General features: G+C 40.3%; 1 protein-coding gene across 5 annotated transcripts in view; it reads right to left on the bottom strand.

Annotated features, from left to right (window-relative positions):
- The window catches only part of CERS5 (ceramide synthase 5), a 30,079-nt gene extending 5,959 nt beyond the window's left edge, over positions 1–24,120 (bottom strand). For 2 of the 5 annotated variants that reach the window (XM_024991865.2, XM_010804989.3), the window contains exons 1-6: positions 23,945–24,120; positions 4,841–4,946; positions 3,955–4,085; positions 3,212–3,269; positions 1,413–1,463; positions 125–217 (exon numbers count right to left, since the gene is read on the bottom strand). In XM_024991865.2, coding sequence (XP_024847633.1) covers positions 125–217; positions 1,413–1,463; positions 3,212–3,269; positions 3,955–4,085; positions 4,841–4,946; positions 23,945–24,105 — 600 coding nt within the window. In that variant the 5' untranslated portion in view covers positions 24,106–24,120. The other 3 variants (XM_005206307.5, NM_001102132.2, XM_059886506.1) reach the window with 3 other exon arrangements.
- Positions 24,121–24,617: the final 497 nt, after the last annotated feature.

Below are 24,617 nucleotides of genomic sequence, written 5' to 3'. Positions count from 1 at the left end.
AACCTACTTTCACCCTCTTTTGTGGTCCTAATCAGGACAGAGAATCCATCACAATGACAATAATGGTAGCTGCCGGAAAGGAGGGTGCCATAAATCAGGGTGTTAAGGGAGCCAACGTCCTTACCTTTCTTTTAATGTCTGTAAACTGAGAAAACATAAGAGACCAATAGAAAGCCAATTCCATGATATAATAGTAATAAAGTCCACTTGTGAGAGGCTGGAAGAGAAAAAGTAGTGAGGATACCAGCTAGTCAAAGACTCATTCCATGTTCCCAGCTTTCTTTGTGTCAGCGAACTCATACCCCCGATTATTAAATACTCTTCCTCTCCATCATCTTCCAAGATGTGCAATAGCTAACAGACTTTGGACTGGTGTTGACACTTAAACTCTTCCCTTCCACATATACATCTTTGTGTGCTAAATCACTTCAGTCGTGTCCAACTCTTTGCAGCCCTATGGACTGTAGCCTGCCAGGCTCCTCTGTCCATGGGATTTTCTAGGCAAGGATACTGGAGTGGGTTGCCATGCCCTTCTCCAGGGGATCTTCCTGACCCAGGGATAGAACCCACATCTCCTATCTCTTGCATTAGCAGGCAGGTTCTTTACCACTAGCGCCACCTGGGAAGCCCATACACATCTTTGGCTCATCTTTTAGAGATCAGATAGGCTTCCCTGGTAGCTCAGCTGGTAAAGAATCCGCCTGCAATGCAGGATACCCCAGTTCAATTCCTGGGTTGGGAAGATCTGCTGGAGAAGGGATAGGCTACTCACTCCAGTCTTCTTTGGGCTGGTAAAGAATCCACCTGCAATGTGGGAGATCTGGGTTTGATCCCTGGGTAAAGAGTTGGACAGGACTGAGTGACTTTCACGGTTAACAAGGACATGACTAAGCAACTAAGCGCGTGCACGCGCGCACGCTCGCTCGCGCACACACACGCACACACACACACACACACACACACACACACACACACAGCACAATCAAATCAGTATGTCTAGAATTCTGGGCAATTTTCAGGGGATTAAATACATCGAGGCCTTTCCTTCTTCCACCCTGTTAGCAACCCCCTGACATTTTTCTACTTTAGACTAGAACCAAGATGCTCTTATGGGATTCAAAAGGGACACCTGAACCAGAAAGCACCTCATTAAGTGCCAGGAAGCTGCTTTTCTTTCCAGCCCAATTAAGGTGAATATCTGGAACAAACAGATCACAAGATTTCACTGCTGTGGGGACCCCAAAAATACATACTGTGAACATATGACTCAAAGAGACTCAGTCCCTAATCCCTCAAGAATCTCAAGGGAATGTTCTATCTGCCCTGGGACTGGTGATGCACTCTCCCCAACCCCAGCCTACACACGCACACACACACACACAACGCCCCTGTCTTAAAGGCTCAGGTCTTACCTGATAAGGGTAACTGTGCCAGCACTGTCGGGTGTCCCAGAACCAAGGTGACTAAGAGAAAACAAATAATCCAAGTCAGTTTTCAGAATTCCCTCCTGGCCCATCTACCTCTTTCTCTATACTTTGGGCAAAGAGATGGGAAAGAAAATGGAAGCCCCCTAGACAGAATTTAGGGATCCTTAAAGGCTAAATAAACAATTATACTTTTTTGCTAGAACAAGAAAGTGCTATTAAGATGAGAGAAACTGTACACAAGAGCAAAGAGAGTGCTAGGATAGCTTTTGGAAACATCACAACCTGGAATATATAGGAAATTGGGAGGCAGGAAGACAGTGATTTCATTTAATAATCAAAGGAGATCTCTCTGTGCCAAAGATTCAAAAGTCAAAAGCAATCATCTCCAATGGAGTTTCAATTATGTCCTTTAAGAGGGTTGTCCATTTGATCTAAGTTGTTGAATTTATTACTATTAAACTGTTCATAATGTGGTCTTACTATTCTTTCAATGTCTACAGGACCTATAGTGATAGCCTCTTTTTCTCCCTGATACTGATAATTTGTTTTCTTGTTTTTTTCTAAAGGTTTATCAATTTTAATTAAAACTTTCAAAGAACCAACCTTTGTAATTTTCTCTATTATTTTCTAATACCTATTTCATCAATTTTTGCTCTTCTTTTTTTCCTTTCTTTTAACTTACTTTGGGTTTACTTTGCTCTTCTTTTTCTGGATCTTAAAGTGAAAACTTAATCATTGATTTTAAAGTTTTCTTCTTTTCTAATATAAACAAATTAAAGTTATAAATTTCCTCAAAAGTATTCTTTAGCTGCATACCACAAACTTTGGTATGCTGTATTTTCAGCATCATTCAATTAAAAGTATTTTCTAATTCCCTTGTGATTTCTTATTTGCTCTTTGGGTTATTCAGAAGAGTTGTTTAACTTACAAATATTTTCTAGACATCTTATTATTATTGATTTGATTCCTGTTTTAATTCCATTATGGTCAGAGAACATATTTTATAAGATTTCAAAATTTTAAAATTTGCTGAGACTAATTTTATGGCTTAGCATATGGTCTATCTTAATGGATCCTTTACATGGACTTGAAAATAATATATATCCTTCAGCTACTGGTGTGGTGTCCTATAAATGTCAATTAGGCCAAACTGGTTGGACTGTTATTTAAACCTTCTACATGCTCAGTGATAATTTTTTGTCTAGTGATTTAATCAATCATTAAGAGCGTTAAAATCTCCAAATATGATTGTGTAATTGTCTATTCCCTTCCTTCAGTTCTGCTTCCTTATGTTTCACGTATTTTGAAACTTTAATTATGCATTTAGAGGAAAATACTGTGGTACAGTAGGAAAGAAAAAAAAAGACTCATGAATCAAAAAGCCTGAAATTCTTCTTTGACTCTGATAATCAATTGCAAAGCAGGAATAATACCTACTTCAATGAGTTACTGATGTCATTTCTTTAACTGTCTCCTCCTTGCAAGAACAGGACTTTTGTCAAATGCCTTGTAAACCATCATGTACTATGTCAATTTAATTAATACTATTATTATTAGCATTATTTAAGGAGAAACTGTCATGAGGTTACTGATGTCAGGCCCCAGACAGAAGACAATTTATTTAGCTTATAAACCTGGGCTCTAGGCATCACAAAGAAAAAACAAAAAAAAAAGAAAAAACAAAAGAGAGTAGAGGACAAAGCTCTAAAGGTATTTAACTCTTATCTCTAGGGATGCATGAATGATTAGACCCCAACAGAGAACCAGAGAAAGTTCAGACTCACCGACCAGAGAAATCTAATTCCGTAGCAGAATATACATAAATAAAAAGTGAATCTCCACCTAGATGGGTGAAGAGTAGAAATTAGACAAACAATTACTCAAAAGAAAGTGAGCTAAAGAATTCAAGGTTGCACATTTGGGGATAACACAGTTTACTGGTAAGAAACTGATGATATACAGTTACCTAAAAAGCCAAAGAGATACAAATTTTCCAGCCTCTGTTTAAAAATAGATTTCTACAAATATATACTGGTTTCAGTGAACTTTTCTTTTATATCAGACTCCCCGATGATAGTGCCTATTTTTTTTTTTTTTGCGTGACAATGAGATATAGTGCTTGGTGTCCAGAGGATAATCAGTAAAAAACCCAGTGAAATGAACTATAGCATGTCCAGAAAAGGGATGCTTCCTATTAAAATGTCAACCTATAGCAAGCTGGAACTATCTCTACCAAGGTATACAAGGGTGTGCATATCTACCTACGTAAGTGAAAGCAGAGAAATTCATTCCCAATTTCTTTGGGAAACGTGAACGAAATGCAACTACAGCTAGCTTAGAGACAAGCATGTCCAAGAAACTAAGGGTGACCAAGCTTTCAGTTCTCTTCTTTCCAGCCTATAACAGAGTTAGCCTTCTGCATCCATTGACTATTATCCTAAGAGGAGAAGTGATTTCCAAAAAGAAAACCTTAGTCCAGTCATACCCCACCCTTCTCCTCACTCCCCACCTCCTTCCATACACCTACATGCTTTCACAAAATTTAGTGAGCGTTGGGGGCTTGTCCTGATTCCTCCGATGGCGAAACCAGCATTGGATTTTTCGGACATCCCAGTCTAGTTGCTTTGACAGGCCCTCCAGCCTTTTCTCATCAGGATACTGTAGACGTATGACCAGAGTCAGAACATTGCTTTTTCTTCAAATCTACTCATTAAAGCCCTTTGACAAGCTGAGTGGCAGAGGGGTAATAACTACAGTGACTTAAGTAATGTTTTTCTTTCCAGGTTTCATCCCCAAAGTCATTTTTATGTAAGAAGTACTATTTTACACATCAAGAACCTTTACCATTCCCCTATACACATAGCTATTTGGTTTTCTCCCTCTAGCCCAAGTGAGTAAAAAAAAAAATATTAAAAACCCAACCTGGAAGGGAGGTTTAAGAGGGAAGGGACGTATGTATACCTATGGCTGATTCATGTTGATATTTGGCAGAAACCAACACAATTCTGTAAAGTATTTATCCTTCAATTAAAAAAAAAACACAAAAATCCAACCTGTAAAGGCTATCAGTACCATCTCTATCTTGATTATGCAACTAGGTAATGACAAGAGCTGAAGCAGGGAAAAACAAAATCAAAATATGATGTGTGTCTTGGGGAGTAGGGGTGGTGGTGACTGCTAGGCCTAAATCTCCAATGTATGTAATTTTGAATTATTTAAGGTATCCTAGCCCAAAGGTATTTCCTTGAGTGGATAAAGTTCTCCTAATAGCTCTATGGACTATCCAAATGTGAAAGATCATCCCGTCCTATCCTTAGCCTTGGAAATACTTGCTCTCTATCCTCCCATGCCCTATGGGGGATGAACCCTAACAAAAATCTTCCTGTTTTTTTTTTTTTTTTTTGCCCACTTACCTTAGTAATAGACATGAACACCTTTTCAAGGATAGCATTAGGTTGTGCCTGATAAGGACCACTGTCCTGGATGCCAACATGGAGTGCACAGGGTTTGGCAATAAACCTGTAATGGAGAAAACCCAAAAGCCAATTCTAAAAATTGTTTGCTAAGCATTAAGCAAAAATTCTGATTAGGGGACTGATAAGAGGGAAAGGGGGAAACACTTGGCAAGGAGCCAGAACTTTTTGATTTAATCCTGAATTCTGCCATTGATTCACTTGAGAAGTGACCTGTTTAAGAAATATTAGAACATAAGCTCTCTCTCCATTTTTCCCTGGTTCCCTTTATCACATTTTGAGCTTTAGAGTAAGAAAGACCTAGATCAAATCATTAGTCTACCATTTACTGCCTGTATGAACCTGGGCAACTTATTTAATCTTGCTAAATCTCTGGACATGGAACAACAGACTGGTTCCAAATAGGAAAAGGACTACGTCAAGGCTGTATATTGTCACCCTGCTTATTTAACTTATATGCAGAGTACATCAAGCTGGGCTGGAGGAAGCACAAGCTGGAATCAAGATTGCTGGGAGAAATATCAGTAACCTCAGATATGCAGATGACACCACCCTTATGGCAGAAAGTGAAGAAGAACTAAAGAGCCTCTTGATGAAAGTGAAAGAGGAGAGTGAAAAAGTTGGCTTAAAGCTCAACATTCAGAAAACTAGGATCATGGCATCCGGTCCCATCACTTCATGGGAAATAGATGGGGAAACAGTGGAAACAGTGGCTGACTTTATTTTTTTGGGCTCCAAAATCACTGCAGATGGTGACTGCAGTCATGAAATTAAAAGACACTTACTCCTTGGAAGGAAAGTTATGACCAACCTAGACAGCATATTCAAAAGCAGAGACATTACTTTGTCAACAAAGGTCCATCTAGTCAAGGCTATGGTTTTTCCAGTGGTCATGTATGGGTGTGACAGTTGGATTATAAAGAAAGCTGAGGATAGAAGAATTGATGCTTTTGACCTGTGGTGTTGGAGAAGACTCTTGAGAGTCCCTTGGACTGCAAGGAGATCCAACCAGTCCATCCTAAAGGAGATCAGTCCTGGGTGTTCATTGGAAGGACAAATGTTGAAGCTGAAACTCCAATACTTTGGCCACCTGATGTGAAAAGTTGACTCACTGAAAAAGACCCTGATCCTGGGAAAGACTGAGGGCAGGAGGAGAAGGGGACGACAGAGGATGAGATGGTTGGATGGGATCACTGACTCAATGGACCTGGGTTTGGGTGGACTCCGGGAGCTGGTGATGGACAGGGAGGCCTGGCATGCTGCGGTTCGACTGAACTGAACTGAACCCTCAGTTTTTTTTCATTTGTAAGATGAAAATAATATCAACATTCTTGCTACTGAACATAAGGCCAACAGATAAATAGCATTACTGGCTTTTCCTAGCAGCTTTTTAGTGCAGAATTTCAAACCCCATCTCATACCAGCAAAATTAGGATCTGCACTAACAAGATTCCCAGGCGATTCATTCATATTCCCATTAGAAGCGGGTCTACTTTACTTGAATCTTGCAGGTACAATGATATAACATATATAAAGACCCTGACACAAGGAAGTGCTTAATAAATGATAGTTCTCCTTATATCAAACCATTAAGATCTTAATTGGAGGGAAAAGTAGAATTGAGGCTGACCTCTTCCTAAACAAATATCCTTGGTCATGGTCACCTTCCTGCCTAATCAAAAGACTATGGAAATAATTAGAACTTTAGAAGCTCTGAAGAAAAAAAATCCAGAAACTACAGAGAGTGGTAAGAAAGAAATTACTTATTAGTACTTAGTTCTAGTCCCAGATCTACCAATAAGACCCATAAACTTGGTCAAATCACTTGATTATTGAGTTTTGGTTCTGTCAGCTAAAGGAGATGACAAAGATTTTTCCTAAGATCCATGATGATATCATTGATTATAATTAATTTATAACTTTTAGATTTGAAAATTGAGGAATGATTCTCCTTGGCTCTTTAAGAAAGATCTCCCTCTTTTCCACAACCAAAGATTTCTATGAGCCTCAGCTCTAACAAAAGCTTTATGTAATCACTTTCAGAATAAGTCAAAACCAGTTCTAGCTCTCTTAGCATCTTAGGGAGTTGTATGATGAAAACACTAACTGGGAGGTGTAAGATGGAGGGCTCTTGACCTATTTTATTTAACTGCATTCAAATCCAGAATTTATCTCTAAGCGAGGGACTGAAAATAAGAAGCTCTGTTTACTATCTTTCTCTGTGAAAACTTCTTTTACCTTTATCACCAAAGTTCCTAAGACATGGGGAAACACTGATTCAGAGCACAAAGTAATCCACATCTGTAACCCATTCTTCTCTTTTACACAAGTAGTATAAAACTTTTATTCAACTACCAATACTAATAGAAACATTAGTTTATACTTCCTGGTATATAATTCTGTGTATAAATATTTTAAACTCCTGCCCATGTTTAAATTCCTTGAGAAGACAGAGAATACTGCTTTTGTATTTATCAAGGTTCTATGCTCAACAATTGCATACTGAGTGATAGGTGTAGCAAATTCCACCCTTGCTGTTGGAGCTCAGTTTGGACCCAGCACTGATCAGTACCCAAAAGGGTAATTACTTCAGGCAGCCATACTTGAGACTTCCCTGGCAGTCCAGTGCTTAGAACTTCACGTTTCCACTGCAAGAAGTGGAATTCCTTGGGTGGGTTCAATCCCTGGTTGGGGAACTAAGATCCCACAAGCTGCATGGTGTGGCCAAAAAAAAGGTAGCCATTCTTTGTTGTTGAGTTGGTGCTATATCATATCTGAAATAAAAGCACTGAATCATCTCTCTGAATGAAGAAGTAGACCTGAGAACAAAAAAACAGTCTTTCCAATTCCTATTCTTATTCCCTGAAGCAGGCCTCTTCCTTCAGTCAGGAGATTAAAGGCCCTGGGGCTAGGCAGATTTTACCAGCTAATAGACTTCATGAAAGTTACCTACAGAATGAGGATGATAATATCTGCTCCACAGGGTTATTTTAAAGATGAAATGACACAGTTACAGTAGAGCTCAGTCATATCTGATTCTTTGCGGCCCCATAGACTGCAGCACACCAGGATTCCCTGTCCATCACCAATTCCCAGAGCTTGCTCATACTCCTGTCCATCGAATTGGTGATGCTATCCAACCATCTCCCTCTGTCGTCCCCTTCTCCCACCTTCAATCTTTCCCAGGATCAGGGTCTTTTCCAATGAGTCGTCCCATTAGGTGGCCAAAGTATTGGAGCTTCAGCTTCAGCACCAGTCTTTTCAATGAATATTCAGGACTGATCTCCTTTAGGATTTATCTTGCAGTCCAAGGGACCCTCAAGAGTCTTTTCCAACACCACAGTTCAAAAGCATCAATTTTCAGTGTTCAGCTTTATGGTCCAACTCTCACACCCATACATGACTACTGGAAAAACCATAGCTTTGACTATACGGACCATCATGTATGCCTACCCAGTACCTGACACTTTGTAAACATTCATTAAAGGCAGCTATTATTATTTTTACTAAAAACAGTTTGGTCTGGGTACTCCCTGATGGTATCTCGAAAAAGTGAAAAGAGCAGGAAATCCTCTTTCACACAACAGGGACAGGTTTGTACCCTGATCACTTAGGCGAAGCCAAGATAACTGCTTTATTATCTAGACCTTGAAGCAGACTTACTATCCTAGAGCTGTCATAAGCTCACATCCTGTCCTCATTAGTTCAGAGTTCAATGAAAGACGCAGAGCTACTGGCATCAAGTCAGTGACAGCTGGACAGACTTTAAGAAAATCTACTTATTTGACAAAATATTTATTGGGCACTGATATTGTGCCAAAGCATGAAGCATAAAACCCACAATAAGGAATTATGATAGAAAAATAACTTTTCCTGTGTTAAAAAAAATTAAAAACAGGGGACTTCCCTGGTGGTTAAAACTCCACACTTTCACTGCAGAGGGTACGGGTTTGACCTCTGGTTGGGGAACTAAGATCCCACATGCTCCATGGCACAGCCAAAAACAAACAAACAAACAAAAAAACATTTCAAATCAGAAATTTGAACAAAACAAATACTAGTCATGCATTCATTCCGCATCACTTACCTGGCATTTAGAATAACAGAAAATAGGTATCTAGGTTGGTCTAATTCCAAAGAACCTAGAATTAGCATTCATCATTTCTGCTAGACCAGCACTTCTCAAAGTGTGCCTGGACACTTGCGACATTTTTCAGGAACTCTGCTCTGCAAGGTCAAAATTATTCTCATAATAATTCTATAGTTTCATAACAGTTCATTTCTCTCTCATTCTCTTATAAGTGTACAGTGAAAATTTCCACAGCTTACATGACACATAGCAAGAGACTGAAGGCAGAAGTGATGAGAATACAGCTGCTAGATGCCAAAGAGACTCAAAAATGTAAAATAATACTATTTTCACTTTTTTGTTGTTGTTTTGGGAAAGTGCTGAATAAGTTTTCATAAAGCATTAGTTAACATTACCAATACTATATATTGTTATTTATAAGCAAATGAGTAAATACTTAAAAATTTTTTTAAATTTCTAAAATGGTACATATTGATAGTTATTATCCATATAAATAAAAACTCTAGGGTTCTTGATCATTTTTAATAGTGTAAAGGAGTACTGATATACTAGTTGAAAACTACTGTCCTGGATAACATAGAGAACTCAAACTTATCTTGTGATTTTTTTTTGTTCAGTCCAAGATCAATCTGTTGCCCAAGTTTTAAATAATTTGAAGACTAGACTGCCCTTTGCCTGAAGATCTGAGTAAGTAGGCATTTAGTGGTCTGCAGTGGCAAACTCCTCCTTTCCACCTGCCACACCAGGAACATGAGTCTAGTGATCCAAATCCTGATTGTAATATATCTATTCTGCTCCATAGAGATCATTTCATTCTGCCCCTTTCTTGCCCTCCAGATACATGGTAGCAGCTGACCTAAGCCTGGGTTAATTTAAGATGAAATTACTCACCACTTTGCTCTTACATACTAAAGACAAGAGCTAGACCAACAATTCTTTTTGACCCACTGCAACATCATTGACGAATATGAACTATATACAAATATATTTGAAAGTCTAGATTGAGTTTCTCAACTAATGTATCATGGCAGGTAACACAGATGGACTATACTTTTTTCTTTTTTAAGGCTCATTTACTTTTAAAAATATTTATTTATTTTATTTATAGCTGTGCTGGGTCTTTGCTGCTGCTTGGGCTTTTCTCTAGTTGTGGTGAGTGGGGGCTCCTCTTTGTTGCAGTGCTCAGGCTTCTCACTGTGGTGGCTTCTCTTGTTGCAGAGCACAGATTCTAGAGTGCATGGGCTTCAGTAGTTGCAGCAGTGGGCTCAAGAGTTGTGGTTTCTGGGCTCTAGACCACAGGCTGAATACTTGTGCTACATGGGCTCAGCTGCTCCTCGGCATGTGGGGTCCTCCCAGATTAGAGATCCAACCTGTGTCTCCCGCACTGGCAGGCGGATTCTTTACCAGTGAGCCACCAGGAAAGCCCCTAGATGGGCTATGCTTATGTCAAGATGTTGCTCTCAGCTCTCAGGGTGGTCCATGGGTGGATGGTAGCCAGAAACCCTGTCTGTAGCCTTTGGTCTCGTGTACCCATTGTGCATGCACATATTATTTTCTATGTGTGCAGCAACATGATTGAGTTGGGAAGCACTGGCTTAGATCAATTCTGGAAAAATACAAAAATGTCAAAACTGATATATAAAAAAGAAAAATAACCATCAAAGAAACTGAAATAGACAACAAGATGAAGACAGGAAAAATACAATAAAAAGAGAAAGGTCTTATACAGACTGATGAAGATGGCATATCATTAAATGAAGAGTACTGAGTAAATATTTTGAACCTGAATGCTGCCCCCATCCATCTTACACACACACACACACACACACACACACACAGAGAGAGATGAAAACTGAGATATTTAAAGGTAAATGTATAGACCCATAGAAAACATTCAGAAAACAAAGATCATGGCATCCGGTCCCATCACTTCATGGGAAATAGATGGGGAAACAGTGGAAACAGTGTCAGACTTTATTTTTGGGGGCTCCAAAATCACTGCAGATGGTGACTGCAGCCATGAAATTAAAAGACGCTTATTCCTTGGAAGGAAAGTCATGTCCAATCTAGATAGCATATTCAAAAGCAGAGACATTACTTTGCCAACAAAGGTCCGTCTAGTCAAGGCTGTGGTTTTTCCTGTGGTCATGTATGGATGTGAGACTTGGACTGTGAAGAAGGCTGAGCACTGAAGAATTGATGCTTTTGAACTGTGGTGTTGGAGAAGACTCTTGAGAGTCCCTTGGACTGCAAGGAGATCCAACCAGTCCATTCTAAAGGAGATCAGCCCTGGGATTTCTTTGGAAGGACTGATGCTAAAGCTGAAACTCCAGTACTTTGGCCACCTCATGTGAAGAGTTGACTCATTGGAAAAGACTCTGATGCTGGGAGGGATTGGGGGCAGGAGGAGAAGGGGACGACAGAGGATGAGATGGCTGGATGGCATCACTGACTCAATGGACATGAGTCTGAGTGAACTCCGGGAGTTGGTGATGGACAGGGAGGCCTGGTGTGCTGCAATTCATGGGGTCACAAAGAGTTGGACACGACTGAGCAACTGAACTGAACTGAACTGAACTGATAGAAAACAAATTCAGAAAGTCCTTCCCCTTTACAACTGAATGCTTTTTCCTTCCTTCCATCTTTCCTTCCTCTCTTTCTGGCCACGCCACTTGGTTTGTGGGATTCTCTGATCAGGGACTGAACCCACACTCTCAGCTGTGAAAATACAGCAGAGTTCTAACCGCTGGACTGCCAGGGAATTCCCTACAATTGAATTCTTAATAAACCAATCACATAAAAAATTTGAGCAGCTTCTGTAGAGTTGAAAGGGAAGGAGAAAGTAAAAAAGATACTCAGGCAGAGGGAATAGCATGTGCTAAAGAAGAGATAAGAAAGGGCTTAGAAAACTATGCAGTGTGCAGATTGGGAGTGGGGGTGGTGACAGATAGGAGAAAAACTATACAAGCAGTTAGGGGCCAGATCACAGGTGCCTTACATGTTATGTGAAGCTTGAACAGTTGATGGAGAGTCACTGAAAAGATTTTAGGCTATTGTAAAAAATCCATGCTAGATGTAATGAAGCACTGAACTAAGGCTACAGAAATCGAAAGGCAAGGTTGGATTCAACCCAAGAGATGGCAAGAAAGTGAAACTGATAGAACTTGGTGACTGGGTAGATATAAGGATCAAAAGAAAAATGAAAAATCAAGGGTGCCTTCTATGTTTCCAGATTGGGAAACTAAGTTGATTATGATGCCTCAACCAAGTAGAGAATAAGATAAGAAAAGCAAATTTAGGAGTGAAAGATGAGTTGTCTGTATACTGAATTTGAAGTACTTGTGGAACACTGAAATGCAACAGTCTGGTAAGGCAAATAAACCTGGAAAAGGGGGCTTAAGATAACATATACACAAAGATATGAGAAAGAAGAGAGAGAATGAGAATACAGGTGGTAGCTAAAATTATGAGGGTGGATTGACTGCATAAGAAAGGAATATAAACTAAAAAGAGAACGAAGGTAAGAATACTAGGAAACACAACATAAAAGGTGAATTTAGGTGGTGGGAAGGTCAGAGGGGGAGTCGTGTCAAATGAGGCAGAGATCAAGTAAGACAAGAATTTCAGTATCCACTGGATTTGGCAATTTGGAGACCAGTGATAACCTTCACCAAATAAATTCCAGTGAAATGGAGACTCTAAAGGACAGGAGTGAGTTAGAGCAGTAAAAATATAAAGAAGAGAAAAAAAGAAGTGGAAATAGCTAGGGCTCTCTCACAAATCTTGACTAAGAAGAGAAAGGAATATCTTCACTTAGTGCAACAGAACCACTTTATCTAAAACTAATATCCCTGTGCTTTAGATCCATTCTCTTCCTGATCAGAAATTTCATTCTATTTAGTCCTCTTTTTTTCCTATTATTTTCAGCTTTGTTCTCTACTTGTTTCTTCTCAGACCTTGAATATGCTCAAGTTTTCCCAACCTAAAACAGCTCTTCCTGTCCCTCACAGCCTTTGGCTCTCACCATCTCACAAAGAAAGTTCTTGAAAAAGTTCTCTCCTCATGACTTCTCTTCTAACTCCTACTCATTCCTGAACCCTCCTGTGTCTCTCATCTGGCTTCAGTCCATATTACTCCACTGAAGCTGCTCTTGCCAAAGTCGTTAATGATCTTACTGTGAAATCAAACAGATACTTTTCAGGCCCGTATCTTACCTGACGACTCAGTGCCATTTGACGTTATTGAGCATGCTCTCCCCCTTGAAATGCTCTTTTCTCTTAGCTTCCTTTCTGTCACACTTTTCCCAGTAGAACTAGATTTTTTAGTATGCACTGCTAGTTTGGACAATGTGCTATGCACTTTGGAGAAGTTATTTACTTTTCTGGTTGTTTCAGTTTTTTCATCTGTAAATGAGGAATAACAACACTATCTAACTACTTCATAAAGTTACTATGAAGATTTAATGTTCAGTACTTAGAATGGTGGCTGGGACAAAGTGAGTACTTAGTAAATGCTAACTACTGATATTTTCAGGGGCTTCCCAGTTGGCTATGTGGTAAAGAATCCATCCACCTGCCAATGCAGGCAAATCGCCTCACCTTGCTGGCTCCTCACCGCCTGCATCTGGGCGGCTACCCCTCTTCCCAGGAGGTGATGTCCACATGTATGCACTGATACGATCAAATACTATATGGCTATCATACCTCATCTTCTTTTGGGTTTCTTCTTCCTTTTCGTTGTTTTTCAGTTGCTAAAGGTAGCTCGTGCTCAGCTGTGTCCAACTCTTTGTGACCATAGGCTGTAGCCCGCTAGGCTGCTCTGTCCATGGGATTTTTTCCAGGCAGGAATATTGGAATGTGTTGCCATTTCCTCTTCCAGAGATCTTCCCAACCCAGGGATCGAACTCACATCTCCTGCTTGGCACGTGAATTCTTTACTGCTGAGCCATAAGGGAAGCCCTTAGTTGCTAAGTCCTGTCCAGTTCTTCTACGACCCTGTGGACTATAGCCGGCCAGGCTCCTCTGTCTACAGGATTTCCCAAGCAAGAATACTGGAGTGGGTTGCCACTTCCTTCTCCAGGAAATCTTCCTGACCCGGGGATTGAAGCTGCATCTCCTGCTTGGCAGACAGATACTTTATCACACTGAGCCACCTGAGAAGCCTGCCTTTTCCAAAAACAGTTTCCTCAGGGTTCCATGCAGATTCTTACTTTATTCTATACACTCATCCTGGGTGATCTGAGTCAATTATGGCAGACAGTCTGTATGGTTCACAGAGCACCCCTGAGATACACTCTGGGGGCCCATAAAATCAAAACTGTTTTCCTAATACTATTAAGACATTATTCGCCTTTGTTATGGTGTTGACATTTGCAACGATCATGCAAAAAGAGCAATGGTGGATACACTTACAGAACCTGAACACAAATCAAAGCAGTGGCAGCCAACTGTAGGAGTAATTACTATATTCTTTCGTGCTATAGCCTCTTGGTTAACAACGATGCCAGTTTCACTAAAGCATGCCCTTGATGAAGCAATACAAATGATTAATTTTATTAAATGCCTACTCTTGGGACTTCCCTGGTGGTTCAGTGGCTAAGACTCCATGTTCCCAAAACATGGGGCCCAGGTTCAATCCCTGGTCAGGGAACTAGATCCCACATGCTGCATGGGATTTTTTTGCATGCCACAAGAAGATCAAAGACTCCACATACCACAACTAAAACTCAGAGTAGCCAAATAAATAAACAAAATTTTTTTTTTTTAAAGCCAATCCTTGGGTACATTTTAAAAAAAGTAGTCTGCGATAAGATGGGAAGTACACAGAAAGCACTTTTACTGCATACCGAGGGATATGGCTGTCTCAACGAAATGCACTTGTTTGACTGAATTGTATGTTCAACTAAATCACTTTTTTCAAAGAACACCATTTTTACCCACAAGAATGACTGACAGAAAAACTAAGGTTATTCAGGACCTGCGTACTTAAGATACATTTTCTTAAAAGTGAATGAAAAGAGCCTGTTACTTAAACAAAAACAAACATTCTTTCCATTGGTAAAATTCAAGCTTTTAAGTGACAGTTTGAATTTTAGAGAATTCATATCTGCCTTTGAGCTCGACAACATCCCAATACATACTTCAAGGCTTTTCTAATGAGACTGTTAGAATGAGATTAACTATATGATTTTTATTAGTACCATATTATGAAATGTACATTTAAAAGATTTGTATAACTTAGGGAACCAGTATTTTTTCACGTGACCAATACATGACATCCATACAAAGTGTATGACAGACTGGTGGATTTTAACCTGAATGAAAAGCTCAATGATATGGTTTCAGATTCCACAATGCAACCAACCTTTCTTGTGTTTTGGCATAACAGCAAAGATGAAATACTTTCCCTTTCCAATAACATCTGTGTAAAGTCAGCTTTTACTTATATACTTCAACCAAACCAACATATTACAAGGAATTGAATGTAGAAGCCAGAGAGGAAAATCCAGCTATCTTCTACTAAGCTAGACATCAAAGAGATCTGCAAAATTATAAAACCAATGTTCTTCTCGCTGAATTTTTTTTGTCTGGAAAATTATCTTTCAAAAATATGTTATTTATGTTAATGTAATAGGCTTATCTTTGTTATTTTTAATGAAATAATAAGTATATCTCTTAAATTTCTCAATTTTGATTTCAAATATGAAAACATTGATAGGTATATGTAACCCACATTTAGAAAACCTTTTTGGGATCCTCAAACAGTTTTTAAGAGTAAAAAAAAAAAATAATGCTGAGAACAAAAGATTTACAAATTTCTAAATTATACTATTTATTCATTTACATGCAGTTGACTCCTAGCCATATATTATTTTGTATATTCCCTAAACATATGCATCCATATCAGTGTATTTTTCTGAGTAAATTCTTAAGAGGACAGGATTTGCTATGCAAGCACATATATGTGCTTGCTGTGTACGAGGTACTGCACTTCTCAGGGATGCCTATACCACCAAATCCAAAATTTCTTGCATGGTCCATGCACAAGTAATCTTTGCAGGTTTTTTAAGGACTTTTTTTTTTTTTTAATTGGCCAATTTGCTCTTAAAACAAAGCAGAAACAAACTACAAAAAAGAAAACCTTTATGACATATCCTATCCTAAGCCACCACAAGGCATATACTGGATTATACCAGACTATTCTTCACTCCCATTGCCATCAGTTAGCTTCACTTAGATCTATAAGAATTAAGATGATTAATAACTGTGCAATTGGATGAACCTACTTGGTACTGTCATGAGAAAAGAAGGATCAACATTCTACTTATACACCTTATTATGAAGGAAATAAGTCTCGAGATTAAGAATTACTTAGAGTATATATTAAAATGTTTCACTAACACAAACTAATTTAAGACTAAGTTGTAGTTTTATTATAGAGTAGCTAATGAATATTTTATAGAGCAGCAGTTCTCAAAATATTGCTGGAGAACTGCTGTGTGTCAGTGAGTGTGTTCTTGCTCAGCTATGTCCAACTCTGCGACCCCATGGACTGTAGCCCACAAGGCTACTCTGTCCATGGGATTTTCCTGACAAGAATACTGGAATGGATTGTCATTTCCTTCTCGAGGGGATCTTCCCGAACCAGGGATCAAACCCATGTCTCCTACTATACCACTTCGTCATCTGGAGAACAGCTGCAGTTCCCTAAGACTCTCACTGTTTCATAACTCTTCCTTTTCCAACTACGTACATATGTTTTATTTCATTAAACATATTCACCTTTTTTAAGTGGATGAACGCTGGGCTGGAAGAAGCGCAAGCTGGAATCAACATTGCCGGGAGAAATATCAAAACCTCAGATATGCCGATGACACCACCCTTGTGGCAGAAAGTGAAGAGGAACTAAAAAGCCTCTTGGTGAAAGTGAAAGAGGAGAGTGAAAAAGTTGGTTTAAAGCTCAACATTCAGAAAACGAAGATCATGGCATCTGGTCCCATCACTTCATGGCAAATAGATGGGGAAACAGTGGAAATAGTGTCAGACTTTATTTTTTTGGGCTCCAAAATCACTGCAGATGGTGACTGCAGCCATGAAATTAAAAGAAAAGTTATGACTAACCTAGATAGCATATTCAAAAGCAGAGACATTACTTTGCCAACAAAGGTCCGTCTAGTCAAGGCTATGATTTTTCCAGTGGTCATGTATGGATGTAAGAGTTGGACTGTGAAGAAGGCTGAGCGCCGAAGAATTGATGCTTTTGAACTGTGGTGTTGGAGAAGACTCTTGAGAGTCCCTTGGACTGCAAGGAGATCCAACCAGTCCATTCTGAAGGAGATCAGCCCTGGGATTTCTTTGGAAGGACTGATGCTAAAGCTGAAACTCCAGTACTTTGGCCACCTCATGCGAGAGTTGACTCATTGGAAAAGACTCTCATGCTGGGAGGGATTGCGGGCAGGAGGAGAAGAGGGCGACAGAGGATGAGATGGCTGGATGGCATCACTTAATTCGATGGACATGAGTCTGGGTGAACTCTGGGAGTTGGTGATGGACAGGGAGGCCTGGCGTGCTGCGATTCATGGGGTCGCTAAGAGTCGGACATGACTGAGTGACTGAACTAAACTGAACTGAATTATACTACTTAATTTGCTTAAACCAGAAACACAAATGCATGCCAAATAATAGATAGATTAGTAGTATTAGTATTAGTTGCTCAATTGTGTCCAACTTTTTGTGACCCCATGGACTGTAGCCTGCCAGGCTCCTCTGTCCATGGGATTCTCTAGGCAAAAATACTGGAGTGGGTTAGATAAAAGTTAACAAAAGGCTCTTTCTTAAGAAGTTTTTACCATCCTTCATAATTCAAGAAACAAGTGCTTGTGGGACATTAAGCCTATATTTCAGTTAATAATGTTAAAAGGAACCATGTCCACCTCTTCCAAACTCCCATGACTTAATCCTGTGCACACACTCATTACTCTATTTTAACCACTGTTTTTCTTGTTCTCTTCCTGCAGGCAGGCACTATGACTTACTTTTTCACTCTTGGCACACAGTTTGATATCTGATATACACTAAGTTCTCAATACATAATCATTGAAGAATGAACAGATGAACAAATGGGTAAAAATTTAATTCTCAACTAAAAAGGTATAAAGTGTTTCAAGGAAATGTGCCACCTGTCCTCCTGAGTCATAAGATAACCTACCAGCTCCATGTCAGAGGTCACTGATTTCTGGAGAATCAGTAGAAATTGAAATTAACTAATTTCATTCTGTAACTGGAGACTTCCCCCAAGAAGTATTAAACACAACCACAATAATGTGATTTAGTTTGAGACCCTATGTGCCTATAATTGAGACTTCTTACAAATGCTGACACTAACCCAGAGCTACAGACTATAAGTAATACCCTTTTTAAGAAACTCCATAGTTTTGAGAAGAATATAATAGTGTGGTTATTCTTATTGCCTTATCAGGGCTGTGTAGCACTTCATGTACTTGACAAACTTGTTTGTTTACACATTAACTACTCTGATTGAGGTGATATATAAAAAACAACTCTAAAGCAATATTTGGCTAGAATGCAACAATGACTCAAAACAGACTATACCTATTTAACTCATTCAGAAGAAGATTTACATTCAAAAAAATCCATTACTATAAATTTTTTTTTTTTTTAAAAGAAAGCCCCATTGTTTAAGTTTGGCCCAATAAACCCAGGACAAATCACGTTCTGGTGCTAGAAATTGAATCAAATGTGAATCTATATTAAAATTCTCTTCTTGATTATTAATACTTGTTTGAATGACTATCATCAACACTGGTCAACAGAAATAATGTGTTGTCAGCAGAAATCACTGTGTCAACAGAAATAATTTAAAATCTTCTAACAGCCACTTTAAAAAAAGTAAAGAAACAGGTGAAATTAATTTTGAAAATATATTTTGTTTAACTCGATATATCCAAAAGATGATCATGTCAATATGCAATCAGTGCTAAAAATTGAGGTATTTTACATTCTTTTTTTTTCTCCTGCACTAAGTCTTCAAAATTTGGTGTGTATTTTATAATTAGATCACATCTTAATGCTGACCAGTTGCATCTGAAACCCCTCAAAGCTAGTAGCTATTGTACTAGCTGGTGGCCACTATACTGGAAACCACAGCAGTAGGTAATTCACAGAGAATTCTTCATATCTAGGAAAACTGGTTTCAGATTTTTTTTTGTCAGTTAAAAGTGACTATGGTTAACTCCTTTCGCAGTAACATCCCAATTAACTTTCCCAAAGATAAAGTAGGAGTAGATTTAAGTACAAGAGCCCAAAACTCAGTGAATTCTTTAGAAGGCAGCTTTATCTGCCTAAAACTATCTCTGATGAGAAAGTCAAAATAGGTACAGCTCCCCTTCCCACTCTAGAGGAAAGGTACAGACTTCCCTTGATGCCGCCTCTTCATTAATTTCTTCTTTACCCATCTAGGAGACCCTAGTTTTCTGACTCAGGAAGTGGCTAAGGCAAAAATATCTGACGTGTTTCTTTTCTGTGATGAATATACTGTCACCAGGAACCTGACCTTAGTCATGACAGTATTCAGGGTTGTCTGCAGAACTTCAACACCCACTGCACAGAAAGGGCTGGGGAAAGTCTTCCAAGAGAGAAAGGCTTCTGATTATCTGGAGCTTAATAGGAGGCAGATTCTCAGATAAGGGCAGAGTTACATAGGCTTTTTCAATCTCACTCTGCTGGATCTGTAAACCTGATTTACAATTCAATAAAGCCCAAAAGAATATCTTTAGGAATGCAGTGGAATGGGCAGTCTCCCTTACAACCTAGTCAGCAGCTGTATCCATTCTTCCCAAAGTACCTCTCCAGTCTGGAGGACCAATTCTGCGTCACAATGTTGGAACATGACATGGACCTAGAAGGAAGGCAGCAGGTCTGCTAGAAAGAGGAAAAGTTCTTCCTCCACTCAAAGGAAGTGGAGAAGAATGGGGGAAAGAAAAAAGAAAAGGCAGTATACAGCAGAGGCAGCCAGGCTTACAAGAGGAAGATGAAATGAGTGGCTAAAAAATGTGTATAAACACGCGCATGCGCGCACACACACACAAGAGTCACTGCTTTTGTTTCTAGTTACAAGACAGGACTATACATGAGTCTATTTAGTGCCCTGTGCCACAGAATGGTATTGAGAAAGCTCCTTTCTCAATATGCCAGTGAGGTTGCCTTGGAGGTAACAAGAGAAAAGGGGATTGGAATAATAAATGAGCAGCAAGGAGAGGTATAATCTATCTTCTGTATAATTTACAAAACAATTATCTCTGGCAACATAAAGCTCCTACTGCAATACCATATTCAAAATAAATGACCCCTATGTAGCTCTGATGATATCAATATTAAGTCTCAAGCTCATATTTGAACCCAAGGAACAAGTGCTCAGGGACTATGTAGACATTAAATTTCAAACAATTTTACCTTTAAGATCCAATTTATGAAAAAAAAAAAAAAAAAAAGATCCAATTTATGAACATGCCAGACCTAGCTTGGACTATTCATTCTCTCAAGTCTCAATCATTAACATAATATTATAACAAGTTTTAAAGAACAGGTGAAAGAGTTTATCTCTCTTTTGATAGGATAAAAGGGTGGCATGAGTGTGTGCATGGGTAGTGGGGAGAAAAAAGAAACCACAGAAAGGTGCCCAACATGCAAATATAGTATGGTGAAATTTAAGGAAAAAAGGAATTAGTTTCGTCTCTCTCAGTCAAGACAAACATCTATTGCATGCTGAAGATCTAGATTCTGTTTACTCCTCTGGGTATCTGAGTAGATGAGGGTGGATCCTTCTCAAACATTCAATCAGTATTTACTGACCACATGCCACATCTAAGGTATTTTACAAGGTGCAAGCCACCACAATACAACCACTCAGCAGAGGCCCACAAAGGAAAGCCTCTATTCTTGGGTAGGACATAATCTACCATCTGCAGTTCTTTAGTGAAATGGCTAGATACACTTTATTTATGGTCAGGTGGCTTTCAAATCATCCCTATCAGATGAGGCTGCAGCTCTCCAGGGAATGTGGGAACTTAAAAAAATAAACGCTCTGTGTAGCTGATGAGAAGAAAAAGTAAGAATAAACTATAAACTCTATTTATTCTTTAGGATATTCTTAAAACAGAGATAATTTATCAAAGTGCATAGTGTAAGACATTAAAATATGCCGGACAATTTGAAGCAACAAATGCAAAGTTCAAGTCAAACACATTATATTAACCAAGAATAAGATGAACATGGATCTGTTCTCCAAATCCTAGAATACTAGGAACAGCAGTATTAAATCTTAATTCTCGAAGGGAAGTTTAAAGTGGCCATATAGTACAGCGGAAGGAGAATGGGGCTGAGAAAAACAATCTGAATCTTGGTTCCACCTCCTCCTTCAGGTGAGTATGCAACATGTGAAAAGCTGAAAATGTTTCTAAGCCTTAAGTTTACTGTTTATATAAAAGGAAGCTGGAGTTCTAGCTCTTACAGCCTATGGTTATCATATGAATCATTTTTAGAAACTAAGTAGTTAGGACTTGAGAAAGAAGAAAACGTAGGAAAGAGACTGATCCAGTACTTTAGCTGTAAATTCTATTGCTAACTAAAGTGGTTAGATCTTAAAGAGAAACAAAATACCAAGAATGTGGCTAGGGTTAAACTTTCCTAAGATCAAACATGAGATGAACAAGGTACCTATTCTTACTATCCAAGAAATACCATACTAGAATGCTCTCACATCAGTATTCCCACCCATCCCTTCTCCCCTGACACTGGAGCACCATAGAAACATTCGGATAGAATTCCCGCAGGTAAAAAGGATCCTTTCCAGTGGCGGTGCCAGGGGATATGTAAGTCTTCACAGTCACCTGGGGAAACTCTTTGGAAATTTGAATATATATCCAAGTTTATATAAAATCAGTGTTTATAAGCAACAAGTTATCTCCTCTTACCACTAACTTGGGGAAAACTTCCATATTGTTAAACATTTATATGAAAAGCAGAGAATCTTTTGCCTAGGATGATGAACTTTTTTTTTTCTTTCCTGAACTGTGTATTTCCTTTTTGGTCATTATACTTTCTCTTTTTTTTTCAGCTCTCATACACAGATGCTATGATGGAGGGTACCTGGACCTAGTTTACTCCTAAGAGGGACAAGTGGTTTGTGCCTCCACCTCAGGAACACTTAATATAATGACTATACTTAAAGAATTGTAATGCTAAGTTGCCGAGGACCCAGAAAAGGCATTTGGTTCTTTTGGCTTCATTTGCTTCAGTTAAAATAATCTTTATTTTTACACTTAAACCTTTGGTAGAGCACTCTGATGAAAATACATAAACACTGTGAATAAACGGATGGATGGTGGGTAACACATAACACATTTTTTTTTTCACATAACACATTTTTGTGTCAGAAATAGTGGGCAAAAAAGTAATCCAAAACAGATTAATATTAATTTTTCAGACAGTAACAGAGTAGTCTATCTGCAATATATGCCCATCCTCGAAAGGGCATTATTGCTCTAGATACTGGCCAAAAGAAAGAAAGATGTCAAAGTTCCACCCTCATTACCTGAGACCTATGTAAAAAGTCACCTTTCCAGGCGGGGTGAGTAGGGTTGATCAAAATCACCCACAGCTACAAGTTCACACTGTAAAATCACCACCACATCAAGTCCTCAGTGAGTATCTTTATCTTAGCAGTCAGGAGCCGCTCAAAGAAAAGTGAAAACACTTCTGTCAAGAACACATGGTCGCTGAGAAGCTGGCTCAACACAGCAGGCTTACAAGCCCTAAGGCTGTCCATCCTTTCAGTGTGATCACTCCTCCTCCCATTTCAGGCCTCCAAGGCCCTTTCTGCAACTCATTTGACACCTTTTCGCGCTCTGGAAACCTCAGGCTCCACCACACCCTGCCAGATTTCTACTCCTACGAGCTCTGGTACAACTTTACTGAAACACACACACACAAACACACACACACGTCCATGAGCTGACGAACCAAGGCTTAGGGCCTAACTAATCCCGTGCCTCTCAATTCCCAGAAACTAAAGTGCCCTCACAAATCTTAGCTTCCCATGAACCCGCTCCTTTCAGCTTGGCTCTTGACGGCCCCAACTAGTTCTGGTTCCCTTAGCCCTTTCTTGTTTCCCGCCTCGGGTTCTCGGTCGCAGCTCACATTCAACCTGTTTCCTGGTCTGCAGAATCCTTGAAGGTTGGGGAGAGGCCTATGAGACACCCCCGCAAGTGACCTCCGGGCTCTACAACTAAATGGGTCCAGCGTCCCCTGCGACTCTCACTCTTTTAATGACCAAGCCCCAAACTCCCTGTCTTTACCTAGGCTCCACGACCACCGCGGCCACCCTCCCGAGCATCTCCCGCGCGGCCCGGACTCTCCCAGGCCCCTGCTTCCGGGCTTTCCTGCAATTCGTCTTCCGGTCCCGGACCTCGGTCTTTCGCCTTGGACCGGCTTCACCAGCCCGCGCCCCCGGCCCTTCGCACCGCTCGCCCGCGGGCTCTCACCGCTCGAAGAGCAGCCTCACGGAGAACACTCCCGCCGCCAGTGGGAACACCGAGAGGATGTGCCGGGCCCGCGGGTAGCCGTAGCCGTCGCCCTGCCCCTCGAAGTTAGCCCAGCTCACGTTCTGGGGCAGCCAGAAGCGCTCGCTCCACAGCCAGCCCCACAGCAGGCCCAGGGCTCCCGCCGCCGCTGTCGCCATCTTACGCCCGCCCCGCGGCCCCAGCCGCCACAGCTTCAGCTGCCGCCACAGCCAACGGAACCCGCGGGGAGGCGGCCCCGGGGCGGGGCCGGACCGGCGGCCACCCCCTTCCGGCCCCTTCTCATCCACTCCACGTCTCAGCCCGCCTCCTCCGCGAGGCTGGGCCTCTTCACCGCCCATCCCGCCTCCCGGCCCACCTTCCTCTCTGTAGCTTCCCCCGCCGCCTCTTCTCAGGACTCCGCCCTCTAGTCCCAACCACTCCCCTCCCTTTCCCGCCCCGCCTCCACCCAGCCCTGGCCCCACCCCCGAGGCACTCAACTCTGGTCTCACCCTTTTCCTCCTCCCTCTCTCCCGTCATGCTATGGCTACACCCCTTATTTCAGGCATGGCTCCTTTATGGGGACATTTTTCTCAGTCCAGCCAGCTTAAAACGATATCTGCTCCTTGGAAGGCCATGTCTCTCTCTCTCTCCCTCCCGCTCCCAGCCCCATTTCTCACTAGGGTTTATCTCCATCTCAGCTGGTCCCGCCTATCAGCAGCGTTCTTTCTGCTTTCTCTCCCTTTTCTCTCCACACTTTCTCTCCCTTCTTGCCTCTCCACGATCTCAACCCACTTTCACTGTATATCGTTTAAAGTGGGCTTTCAAAAAAAAAATTCTTTTATTCTCATGGGAAAAGGAAATAGAAGGTATATAAAGGAAAAAGATGTTGATGACCAACGTTTAATGAAGTTTACTATATGCCAGGAACTGCACTAAACGTTTTACACACAATATTTAACTTCCTCATTCTATGAAGTGGGTGTTTTATTCACTATTTTATGAATAAGTAAACTGAGGTCCAAAGAGTAGCTTGCCCGAGGTTATATAAA

The sequence above is a fragment of the Bos taurus genome, chromosome 5 (genome assembly GCF_002263795.3).
Source record: "Bos taurus isolate L1 Dominette 01449 registration number 42190680 breed Hereford chromosome 5, ARS-UCD2.0, whole genome shotgun sequence".
Lineage (NCBI taxonomy): Eukaryota > Metazoa > Chordata > Mammalia > Artiodactyla > Bovidae > Bos > Bos taurus.
The sequence above is the reverse complement of the archived record's forward strand: the minus strand, read 5'-3'. Positions and strand labels throughout refer to the sequence as shown.